At 34.5% G+C, this 12,969-nt stretch overlaps 1 protein-coding gene across 5 annotated transcripts in view; it reads right to left on the bottom strand.

Annotated features, from left to right (window-relative positions):
• NIPBL (NIPBL cohesin loading factor) overlaps positions 1 to 12,969 on the bottom strand; it is a 192,664-nt gene that overhangs the window by 66,278 nt on the left and 113,417 nt on the right. For 4 of the 5 annotated variants that reach the window (XM_019930134.3, XM_019930132.3, XM_033852794.2 and 1 more), the window contains 4 exons: positions 6,569 to 6,751; positions 2,002 to 2,196; positions 1,694 to 1,765; positions 1,508 to 1,597 (listed from right to left, as the gene is read on the bottom strand). In XM_019930134.3, the coding sequence (XP_019785693.1) occupies positions 1,508 to 1,597; positions 1,694 to 1,765; positions 2,002 to 2,196; positions 6,569 to 6,751 (540 nt within the window). The remainder of the gene's footprint in view (positions 1 to 1,507; positions 1,598 to 1,693; positions 1,766 to 2,001; positions 2,197 to 6,568; positions 6,752 to 12,969) is intronic. The other variant, XM_073802063.1, reaches the window with a different exon arrangement.

Raw genomic sequence — 12,969 nt, 5'->3', positions numbered from 1 at the left:
TATTTCTTAATAATTTCTGGATATACAAACAGATATAAACAAACTAAAATAACATCCTAGGACGCCTCTGTAAACCTCAAGCAAACCCTGAATGAAAGGGGACAGAGGTTAAAATTAGAGCTCTGACTAAGATGGGAAGATGAGATATCTTATCTTTACTACTTTATGACCCTTCTCAACCAAACTCTCTGCCCCAGGAGGCTGACCTGTATGGACTACATCAACAGTCTCCCATGCCCTCTGGCTTCTGTTTGGGTTCAGCCAGTGGGTTGCCCTGTCAGAAGATCAAAGAGGAGGAGAGTGAGGTCAGGGTATTTATATCCCTGACTCCTTCCTTGCAAGGTCTGCTCAAGCTGCTTATGTCCTCTGACCAAAAGATTACTTCTTTTTTCACGGCAACCTATTCTACAACTTTTTTTCCTTTTCCTATTGACTGAGTTCTGTTGATTTCACTTTACCCTTGTTCCTTTGGGTGTAGGGACGGTAAAAGTTCGAAGTCTGGGTTTTGGCTGTATTCTGCCCCAATCTTTGTAATCAGTCTCTTTGTAAATAACTCCTTCTCAAATTATCCTAATTTGAGAGTGCCATATGACTTCCTGTTGGGATCTTAAATGACATGGAAGACAGTTTCCCAGCACAGAATTGGAAAGTTTTAGAAATGATGAGATAGATACTTCAAATAATGGGGAAATGCATTAATGATACTTAGGCAAGTAACTGTCACAAAAACAAATACTTTTAAAATAAAGGGTAATATACCTTTTAATGCATTTTCAAATAGATGTACTAATATCAGAATTATTGTACGCCATCTAGCTGTTGTATAAATTAGTGTTTGTATCTACTGAAAGTGGCATAAAATTGTTGAGAGTAGCTCTAAACACTGTAAGCAGTGTTTTTTTATAAGCCTAACACCTTTAGATCTATAGATATGACCTTTACATATTACCGTAAATGTAATATTACATTAATCCTACTGTATTGATTGCTTTTCTATTTTGTTTTCCATATTAGATTCTGTATTACTTAAAGCCAGAGGTTGGGGTATTTATCTCTGCACCTCTTGCACTTAACATACTACTGACAAACAGCAATTATTTAATAAATACTGGCTTTTAGAATAAATTAAATATGTTCCTATTTCTACATCTTTACTCATATTAGTACCCATCTTATCTAGGGCCCATTCAAGTTTCATCTGCATAAAGGCTTTACTAATTACTCTAACCTACTGCGGTAGCTGCACTCTCAGGACTCTTAAAAAAACACTATCAACACTTAACTAATTTAATACTTGATTTTTATACCAAAGTTTTCAGTTACTTGATAACACAGACTAGACTTGACTCCACAGCTAGGTTTCAAGTTTCTTAAGAGCACAGACCATGCCTCTGTACTCTGTATCCACTAGAGTAACTGGCAAAAAGCTTAACACATAGGTAAATAAATATATCTTAAATTCAGTTTATATTTAGAGGTAAACAAATATATTTTAAAATGATTTTACCAAATGCAGTAAAATCCATATCTTCTAAATTATCCAAAATATTCTCTATTGAGGCTGTGAATCTCTTAAAAGTTGAAGAATCCATCATTTCTGGAACAGAGGGAAAAAAACCCAAAACTTATTATCCACATTCCAAGTAGAAAACTGAAGTCGAAGACTATGAATAAAGACAAACTAAAATGTTACCTTCAGGTGTTAATTTTGGTTCATAAGCTTTCCGCTTCTTCTGTTTTTCTTTTTTCTTCATTTTTCTAGCAACTAAAATGAACAAAAAGAAATACTGAAATGCAGTAATTACAACTTAAAATATATGTATTTGTTTCACTTTCTTCCTGAACATTAAATACTTTAACAATAATCATTGCCAATCCAAACTTTTGTCTTGATTAAAAATTAGTTATTAGTCCATAAAAAAGGTATAAAAATTCTTCAAAGTTAAAGCCCTAAATTTAAAATCAGCTTAAGTAAGAAATCCGTTGACACTGATGAATTACCCTCACTAAGGCTGGGAGGAGGAGAATAATCTTCCATGTCAGAATCTGACGGGCTTCGGTTTCGATAACGACCACCTGAACTCCTTCTTCCTTCATGAGAATGGCCACTTCTCCTATGATCCCCAGAGCTTCTTCTGTCACGCTCTTCATATTCCCAAGCTTTATCATCATCTTTTTTATGTCGTTTCCTAGAGGCTAGAAGCAAATCCCCATGACAAATAATTTACCTCATTTAAAAGACTATTAAAACTTGTACTTTAAAATGAATTACATGGAAGAAAAAATCTTCATTGTGGGGGTCTAGGAAATTCTGAATCATTCTGTTTAAGCAGAAATATAAATTGTGGTACAGAAATGGTATCACTTATTTTAGCATTTATCTAGATTTAGAAAATTTTACATGAAATGGGTTTGCTAATAAATGTAGATAGGAATGTTCTGGGAATTAAACCACAGTGCTCATTTCAAAGAGGTATTCAGTGAGTCAGTAAAGATAATATCTAAACTTCAGGGTTAATTAAGACATATAAAACAAACTTTATCTAGAGTTTGGATAAAAACCAGAAACACCTTTAAGCATTTGATTGTTAATGGGGAGTGGGGTTTGGAGGAAAAGTAAACTTTTGAGAAAGTGTTACAGAATGTGGGTAACCACGCATACTGTCAATTAACAGCCAAGTTAAGCCCACAACTCAGCTATAAATTCAACAAACTCTGATAACCTAACATTGCAAACTACAAAGACAGAATAAACCTGTATAGTTGTAAATACTCACATACTGAATTCAGTTCTCCAACAATATACTTGCTTAAACCCAAGGAGACAACTTGTGAGCTTATGCATGCTAGGTAAGCATATTTATGTATGTTACCTTCAATCCCTTCCCCATTCTTCCAGAGGTATAAGCATTCTGCTAAAATCATCAGTACTGACAGGAGCCTCTAGGCAGAACTGGCAAACAGATCTCATCTGACACATCAACTCTGATCAACTGGTAGTAGCTGCCTAAAGCATAATGTTGAGAATAATTCTGAGCCCTGAGACAAAGCACTCTATTTCAGCAAGAAAGACTGATTAGAAATGCCTGTCCAGTGAGAACTGGAGGGAATACAAGTGAAAAATATTTACTATACCTGCTCTAGAGTATAAGCACTACCACGTTAAAACCAGGATAGAGAACTGATATGTTCTACATCTTGGGATCATACACTGGTTGTTGGAGTGACCACTTGTTGCTGACAGTGAATTACTTTCTAGTCTGTTAATCTGAATCTGACTCCCTTGCTTTCTTGTGACTCGCTTCTATTCTGAATCCTTAACTATGACAAATACCCAAGTATTTAAGACAAAACTCTTGTTTGAGTCCCTAGTCCCCTACTTGGCTTAAGATTTAAGGATGCCAACCTTTGGCCCATGCACTCTATGCTTATGCCGATGTCCTTCTGTGTGGGTAATCAATGTCTATACCTTGGCTAATCTTACCTTTATATGCTGCCCTAGTTATTCCTATTCAAGAATCTACTGACAGCATGGCAAAGATAATTTTGTTTCCTCTTCTTTGTGGTCATAGGTTTGGCATAGCAAGAGGACGAATGTAAACGGATGTATTTAAATCTTCAGTGATTTTCTTCATAATTAGGCAAAAATTTGACTATGAAATATATGAAGGAGAGGGAGGATTTCCCCCCTTTTATGATTAGTGTGCCCTGGAACATTCTCTTAGTGAGGGGTTGTCTCATATACTAATAAAAGTAGGTGTGTATGCATGTGTCAGAGAAACAGGTCGTTTATGTATAGCATTCACTAAACGTTTTTTCAACAAGTACCGAAATACCTACTTTGAGGAATAACAACTAACAAGCAAACTTGTTCAGAAAGTAGTATTCTATGACCTCAAATATGACCTAGTTAGTCTTTTTGAATTTTAATTAATTTCATAAGAAATTTATTTCAATCCTTTAATTCTATGAGTAGAAAATGCTTGAAAAACCTTATGGTTAGCAAGTACATACAATATGCTGTATCGGTGGTAATTTTTATAGGTCTTGGAGATTTTTTTTTCACATTCATTAAACTAAGCAATTTGAAAAAAAAGGAATGGCAAATTAAGGAAAAAAAGAAACACAACTTCTATGATACACTGTATGCTGCAATAAGGTTCTATCAGGATCCCAATTCATTATGACTCGTCTGTTCATTCTCTATATGTCTTGTTACCCTGGAAGAAGCAGGGGAAGAATTCAACAGAGAGGTATGTAAAATATGACTTAGGTGTTTTCCACCCTAACCCTTTCCAAATTTCACCTGTATGTCTCTTTAGCTTCTTCTATCTCCCCTCCTCCTTCCCCAGCAACCCAGAGACTTTGTAATTGTGCTATGACTATCCAAATCTTTGTGGCCGAACTTTCAAAGTTAACCCTCAATAGTTCCCCCTATCTTTCAACAAAACTATTTCCGTAGTTTTAGATTTTTAGGAAACCAGTTTGATTAAACTGCAATAAAATTTTGTTTCAAAAAGGTCTCTCTCTCTCAAATCAGGATAATGCTTGCTACTATGTTCTCATAATATTTTTACATTTTGTATTGTACTCTATTTTTATTACATTATTTTTGGTGTGGTATAATGGTTATTTGGTTGTTTATGTCAGCTTCTTTCATCACTCATTTCAGTGGCCTCAGAGTCAACTTTTCTACAGTTACTTGTACAGAAATAAACCCCCCCAAACCAGGGAACTATATTCTAAGGTCTCTTGAAAAACCCAGAGAAACTTCCCTTTTTCCTAGCAGGGGCTGAAGCTAAGGTTCCTTAACTAATATTAGCTTTCAATATTTTGGGGCATAGATCCATGGCTTTTAAGATGTAATTATGTGCTCCCGTAAGATGAGACAATATCTCTCATCATAGAAAGCAAAGAACAGAGGTTGCAATGAGGACAAACATGAGGCATGTGTGGCTCTCTCCTCTATTTTACATTTGGTGGGCTTTTCTGATTATGCTACCCTTTTTACTTAACTGTGAGGTAGCTACAAAATTCTCATCAGCTTAGCAATGCAGGCAGCCACTCTCAATTAACTGGAGTTGAAGTGTGATTTGAAATCAGTCTGCAATTAAGGAACTCCTTTTTAGTTATTCCTTTTAGAAATGGGTGAGGTATCAGGGGAAAGGAAGGAAAGTGAAGCAGAGGCATGTATACAAAGGGGAGTGAGTTTCTAGGACACCAGATCTCCTTACTCTTCTCTCTTTCCAGATCATATGTTCCCGTATGAACAAAATGTTTGATTATAATAAAAATATTAGCTTTAGCCATTGAAATATACTGCATGTAAATACATCTCATGATAATACAAATTATAACACTTATACATATAATTAAATGTCAGATTAATTTTGCCATATTTTATTTCAATTTTAAAACTTTGTTCAGACTTGTTCAGTATTCATAATCTACTGCTCATAGCTCAAGAGCTCACAATTTTGAGAAGATCAGAGTAAACGAACATAGATTAAAAACTCTGGAGGTGAAGGGCTTCCATCAGCGATATACATTTTAAAATGGCAGCATGCATCTGTCCTTCCTGCCCTTGCTTGTCACACCTCAATCTACGGACACTAGGTGGAAAAGGTAGAACACACTGGTAGTCTTCCCACTTCTTTTGGTCATAATGACTAAGTCAGTTGGCACACAAGTGAAGATCTCCCATAGTCTGTTTCCACTGAATGCCGTTTAAGTCAAACAAGGTTGCTGACCCCTCTTGGCTAGGCTCAATTCTCTTGCTCCAGTAGAAGGAAGATAGGGATAAAAGAGAAGAACTTTTTCAGTGGACCAGTAGGAAGACAGGCGAGGTATAGCAAGTCTAGTGCAAAGACAGGTGATCACAGTGTTGTAGAGAGGTAGCTGTGTAGTGAAGAAGCCAGCTCTGGAAAACAGTGAAACAAGGGAGGAATTCCAGGACACAGCTGGGCAAAAAGGAGAAGCCAGGTCCAAACCACACAGATAATTGGCAATGTGGCTAATCCATTCATAATTTAGTGATAGTATGGTTTAAAATATTTCTTCATCTGGCTATCTCCTACGTGTCCTTCAAGACTCAACTCAAGTGTCACCTCTTCCAGTAAGCGTTCTCTGAACCCCAGTATAATTTTGATGCCAATCCAATGTGCTCCCACAGCACCCTGGATTTACTATTATCATTGCACTCTTCTCACTGTACTACAATTGTTTACATATTTCCCCCATTAGACTGAAGGCTCTTCAAAGATAGGGGCCACATCCTATTTGTTATATTTTTATTCTCACTGCCTAGCAGATAGTAGGAGCTCAATAAATGTTTGCTAAATGCATATAGAGGCATACTTGTGTTATCTGACACTAATTATAACTCATTAAAAATTTTTTTCTTGGTGCCAACTGATCTCATCTTTCACACATTTTTAAGTACAAAGAAAAAAACTTGCTATACTATATTATGATCACGGTACTCTTGCTAACCCCCCAAAATTATAAATGAAACAAACATATCAATCTGCTTTTTAATTCTAAAGTAATAATAAAGTTATATACTTACATTCAAAAGCTTCTTCACTATCATTATCTTCATCTGAACTGATTTCAGCATATTTTGGTTTTTCATTAACTGTGCTACGCTTGCGTTTATTCATTTTCACACGTTCACAAAGTGGCATGGTGGATTCAATTTCTGCCAGGAGTTCGGGGGGTAATTCTTTTAACACTGATTGATCTATACTACCTATTAATAAAAGGTAAGAAAAAATATAAATCTGAAGATAAAAGGGAAATTTTAACTAAATTAAGCACAATGAAATATTAATATTTATGTAAGTTTTCTAAGTCACTTTTGTATTTTAATAAGACACGTTCATATTTACAACTGTAACAGTCTTAATCCTAAACTGATAATGCAGCTTTTAATACATATATCATCATATAGCAACTTTAAAAATACATACTTATTATCATAGCAACGGAGGGTAGTTATATCATCAATTTTTACTACAATTAGTGCCTTCATTTGTCTGCATTGACTAAAAACTTTCTGAAACTAGAGATCCACTTGCATTATCAGGTGTATTTGTAGTCGGGGGTACATCTCACATTCTTGGTAGCACCCAAATTTGTTTTATAGAGGTCTGGAGCAGTTAGTTTGAAAGCAATGCTATCCATCAGTACAGATGAGAAGAGTTGGAAGACACTTATCACCTCATTCTCTTCTACTTAACACTTGCTTCTCATCCGCTATCATCCTGGTGGCCCTGTGCCGTGGCTGTGACAAGAGTTTTATATGCTTTTACCCATCACTGTCTATTTGAGAGGCACGGTAATGCCTTTACTGTTACGGAAAATTTCCTCAAACAGATAAACCAAAATATGCATTTAACTGAACATAACAGGAACATGAAAGGCAAGATAAATGGAAAACAATACTTTAATATATAAATGTCAATAACTGAAAAGTAAATTCAAGCCTGTTATGAAATAAATTCATATTTTTCCATGAAAGAGTAAAGACAGGATAAACATATATCAACAAAATATAATTAGAACTACTAACATAATATTAACTATTTAATCCTACACACATATACACAAACACACAAACAGCTGCTATGAAGAAATAAATCCATAACATCCTGTTGAGAGCTTAAAAATAAAGCAGAACTAGAAAAAGTTATTTATTCAGGATAATTTGTCCTTGATGCCTAAAGATGACGATTTAAACTTAACCATGCAAATCTTTGAGTGGAAGTATAAAAATGATGTCTTACCTGCTAAATTTTAAGAACTGGGAGCAAAGAGTACCTTAGTGGTTTACAGCAGGAAGTATTAGTAACTATAATCAACATTAAGACTATAACATTCAAATGATAATAAAGAATAAAAATAAATAATTCCAAAAATAAATGGGTACTGATTAAGACAATTTAAAAGCCTCAAGAATATACAATACTAATAATATAAGAATATGAAACATAAATTATTAATCTCAAATGAAGAATAATCCTTTTTTTATTCATCATGAAACTTTTATTCAACATCATGGAGTTATTTCAGTAACTGTTAACCTCTATTCTTCTAAGGACACGCACAGCAACAATTTTACCCAACAAAGACGTAACATTCGTGACTAGTAATATTCCAAAGACTTCATTGCTTGGAATGGTGACATATTCATGTTGAGTTTAACTTATCTGTGTCATTTTCAAATCATGTTACATTTCTTTGTTCTGTCTTTCTTAATTTAACTGTATCTTATCAGTGAGCTCCACTTTTTAGAATATTATTAGAGGTAAAAAATCAACTTTAGCTTTGGATCGTCAGTATCTTCAACCCCCCAAGGTAAACACACTCTTCATCTCATTTAGAAGTCCTTAATGCTCTGAGCACCTCTAACTAACTAAATATGTGGTTTTTTGATGGAAGGATCATATCTTCTAGTATGTATCTTCCCCTTTCCACATGACCTACAATATTAAGTATGTATATATAGATGGTCAATAAATGATTTCTGACTCTTTGGTTCACAATTACTTATGTTCACTTACAGATGTACTTCCTGTATAATTTCAGAATTGCTATATTTTATACAAATGAAGACAGTTCCAAATTTTTTTTAATGGAAATTCTTTTTTGTACTACATGAAACATAACCTTTTGGAGTCTATAAATATGGATAACCCAAAGTATTTGGCTTTTAGTTCACCATGAGATTTTTTTTTAAGAAGCAGATTTACCTAATTGTTATGTCCTGCTTAAATTTCCATTCACAAAGATATGCTGACTTGATAAAATATCATAGAATTATTCTGCAGATAAATATACAATAAATAATTAAGGGTTAAGATATGTATGGGTACTTGCACTCTCCTTACAATGGTTTATTATATCCCAAGAACAAGGACTCTGCTCTCTTTGTTCTCTTTTTAAAAAAAAAAAAATCAGCACAATAGCCAAATACAGAAAATTTATGTCTTATATCTGATAAAGCAGGTAACAAAGTTTATTCATTGTAGTTTACCATTTCTTATTCCCTAAATTAAAAATAATACTATCAGATTTAAGAGTTCTACTATTCTGTACATCATTTTAACCTCTGTACAACTCTGAAAGTTACGGCAGTATATTTCAAAGACCAACTGTTCCACTTCTAAAGATGACCAACTTAAAAAAAAAAAAAACCCAGCAATGGTTAATGTCTCTCAGTATACTGTCCTCCAAAAGTGGACTGCCTCATTTTGAATAGAAATATCTCTTCCACAGTTTTATGTATTTTCTGTATTTCTTCCTTTTCATAAAACACTTTATAAATTGACTCAGCAAGGTCCCTTGATTATAAAGGGTAAGCAATAAAATGCTTGACATTCCCATACTCACACTCAGGATCTTTAATACATGAAAGTTTGGATAACTGACTCAGCTTCAAGAGAAATGAAAAAAACGTGAGTACTGCAAATGATCCCTAGAACATATCTGGTTACGTTCTTTTCCCTGAATTAGGTAGGAAATAGTCCTTTAAATAATGCAAATACAGTGTTTAACTGGCTACCTCTTAATACGTTGATGATTTTAGAGATTATTGTTGTTTGCTGAGCTATTTGTTCTTAAAACCTTCAGACTGCTAATACTTTATGATTATCTTTCTCACCTCATTTCTCTCGTCCCAGCTACTCTATGCTTTACATCAGGTTGTTTGAAATACCACAAAATTTTAACTTAGTGGCTTGAGGGATAATGCCATTTAGTCACAATTTTGTTTGGCACCACACTTCTGTAGATATATATTCCATTAGATACAGTGTATCTCTGTTTTCTGGCTCTAATAAAGCTAAAGAATACATTTAATTCTAGATGTGCTACATTTTAGCAACCTTGGTTTTCCAGTATAAATCACTCATACTAGCTAGCACATTTACCAGATTATTAAAACCAGAAGTCATCAAAAGACTTAAAAGTCCCGAAGAGTCACTGATTTGATAACTAACATTGTGTTGTCTGTTTCTTTAAATGCGGAAACCCTGAGATTAAAATAAATCACTTCAATCAATGAACTCTTTAGGACTGAAGCTTCAGACAATGGAAGCCAGTCATGTTCAGAAACAAACCAAGAAACTCACATAAACCTCCAAATTTGGTAAGTCATAAAAAAACCTTGAGTAGGCATAATGTAGTTCAGTGACAATCCTTCCAATAACCTAGCACAAATGGATCTTTTACTTCAATCAGGGTCAAAAAGAAAAAAAAAAGTTCAGAAGTGCAGGTTGTCAATCTGCCCCTCTTGGAATCCTAAGTTAATATGGTTTGAAGACATGTATTTTTTGGTGCAAATGGTTTCTAAATGCAAGTCAACTTCTTTATTTGAAGCCACTAATAGGAAGAGCATCCAAAGAGTATGAAATGCTGATGACACAGCCTTGAAGAAAGTTAACATTTGGGAGGCAGAAACAAAGGGAGGCAACGTGAAGAGAAGCTGAAAAAACGTGGGGTTTAACTATGAGACCAGAACACTGAATGTTCCTTCCACAGGCACCCCCAACGTTACCTAATCTGATGCAGAACAAGGGGTGAAGAGGAAGACTGTGCACTAACAGCCAAAATCCAAAGTGAATGTAGGGACATTGAATATTGATGAATAAAAGTTTTGAGGTCACAAAACACTGACCTTAGACAAAGAACTCTGACGTGTATTTTATCAATTATTTGGAAAGAGCAATAGCAAACTAGGAAAAAGGAGATATTACTTTTTGGTGCTAAGGCTCCTTGGTTGAGTGAAAATGAGGGGAGTGAAATTCACATCTTCTACAGTAGATGTTAACAGTCATCAGGATAATAAGGGGGTTGGATCTGTTTATAACTGAAGAGGAGGTCTTAATTTAAGGAAAGAGGGGATCAGGTAGACTACACCCTCTAGAAGAAAAGGATCAAGAAATAACTGAAAGGTATGTTTTTTTGTGATGGTTCAGGATAAAAAGAAATGATGTATAATGAGATAATCATGTTTAAAGTTGTCATAATTTTGGTAAAGAGGCAGAAATCCTAAGCATTAGCTAGAAGCTTGTTCAGGATTTTTTTTTTTTTTTTAATTTAAAAAGAAAGACTAGTTATTCATTTGTGGCTATGGAGCAGTCATCAGGGTCAAATTTGAAGCTATTCTCTTCCTGATGGTCTTTGAGAAATACTCCTGAAGCTAATGTAAATCATCATTATATAATCACTATATAAAGAATGCTGTAACCTAAGAACTGGCAAGTCTCCCTTTAAATTTTAGCCAGCAATTTTTCAAGTTGCAGATTGTGACCCATAAGCAAGTTGTGGAATCAGTTTTGTAGGTGTTGACTAGCAATATGTTTAAAATGAAAGAGAAGATGTTAGTGTTATGCCTGTAGTAAAGGTAGGTGTTGTTATTATGTGTTTGTATGTGCATATTAGGTCACAACATGCATCTTATTTGTCTTAGGTCACAATCAAACTTTATGGTTGCCATGTTTCTCAAAACAGGAATCAATTCAAATTGAAAAGGTCCTTCTAACTTAATCTACCCAATGTTTCTTTTTTTCTTTTTTTTTGGCCATGCCAGGCAGCTTGGGGGATTTTAGTTCCCTGACCAGGGATTGAACCCATGCCCCCTGCAACGGAAGCGTGGAGCCCTAACCACAGGACCGCCAGGGAATTCCCAGCCCATTGTTTCTTAAACTACAGGTTCAGTGAAAAATAAACTATAATTTAAATAATATACTCAAATCAAAGTGATTCTACTCATTATAAGTTGACAGAATATTCACTACCTTAAGTTGATAGAATATTCACTACCTTATGTTGATAGAATATTCACTACCTTGTATCAGAGAACTTAATTATCTACATTTTTAAGTCTGATATAAAAGTTGCCAATACTACACTTTTGAAGCCCTGTTACAATAAAACCTTGGATACTCAGAAATTACTCTTTTAATTATTTTTTATGTAAACCTTTCTAAAAAAGCACTTTATGCATCTTTTTTTAACAAGACAAGTTTCTTGACTCATGATCATCATTGAAAAGATCAAGTTTTCCACTTTGCTTTACATGGCAATGCCTTTAGGAGTTAACTGCTATGCATAAGACTGTTTGAAATGATATAAAATGATCTATGCTTTCCTTCTGAGTTCTGTAGGTCTGCTTGCAATTTGCTGAAATGTGTACACTCAGATTCTGCTAACAGTGTAGATAGAATATATAACACACAGCAAATGGTGTTCAAATCCTTCAACCCATTTATACCATCCTTGGAAATTTATTCCAAGGAAATTTGTGTAACAAAAGGTTCTATGAAGAAAGATGTTTAGATCAGTTTCATCTATTGTAATATCAAAATGTCCAACAACAGGGGAACACAGTGGAAGAGTAAATCATATTAAGTATAATTATGAACAATGTTAGTACAGAGATAGTAAATGTAAAGAAAACAGAATGCAAAATGATAGGTATACTACATTGCACCTTTGTAAAAGATATTTGTAACAGGAGTTGAAGGAAATGAATGCTAATATTATACCAACTTGAGATGAATTTTCCTAAAGAAATAAGTGTTATATTTTATGGAAACAAGAAAAAGGTCAATGATTATTTGTGAGGGATTAGGAGGTATTTCATGAACACAGTGGGTTTTCAACAGAGATGAGGTGGACTGAGGTAGAGGATGGAGAACAGGGGACAAGCACTAGGAACTGGTAGCCCTTTTACAGCATTCCAGCTCTGTCTGCTCTGGACAGAGCATGATATTCAATAGGGAGAAAAAGTAGGTAAGCCCATGAAAGTAGGTAGGGTTTAGATGTTACAGTCTTTTTGAGGAGGGACAGAATCAGAATGTACTTTAGAAATGTTACTCTAGCAGTAATTTGTGGGATGGACTGGAAGGGGAAAGACATTAGAAAGGAAATCTTCTAAAAGATATTCAATATGTCTCGGGAAAA

The sequence above is a fragment of the Tursiops truncatus genome, chromosome 3 (assembly GCF_011762595.2).
Source record: "Tursiops truncatus isolate mTurTru1 chromosome 3, mTurTru1.mat.Y, whole genome shotgun sequence".
Lineage (NCBI taxonomy): Eukaryota > Metazoa > Chordata > Mammalia > Artiodactyla > Delphinidae > Tursiops > Tursiops truncatus.
This window is presented reverse-complemented; position numbering and strand designations above follow the sequence as displayed.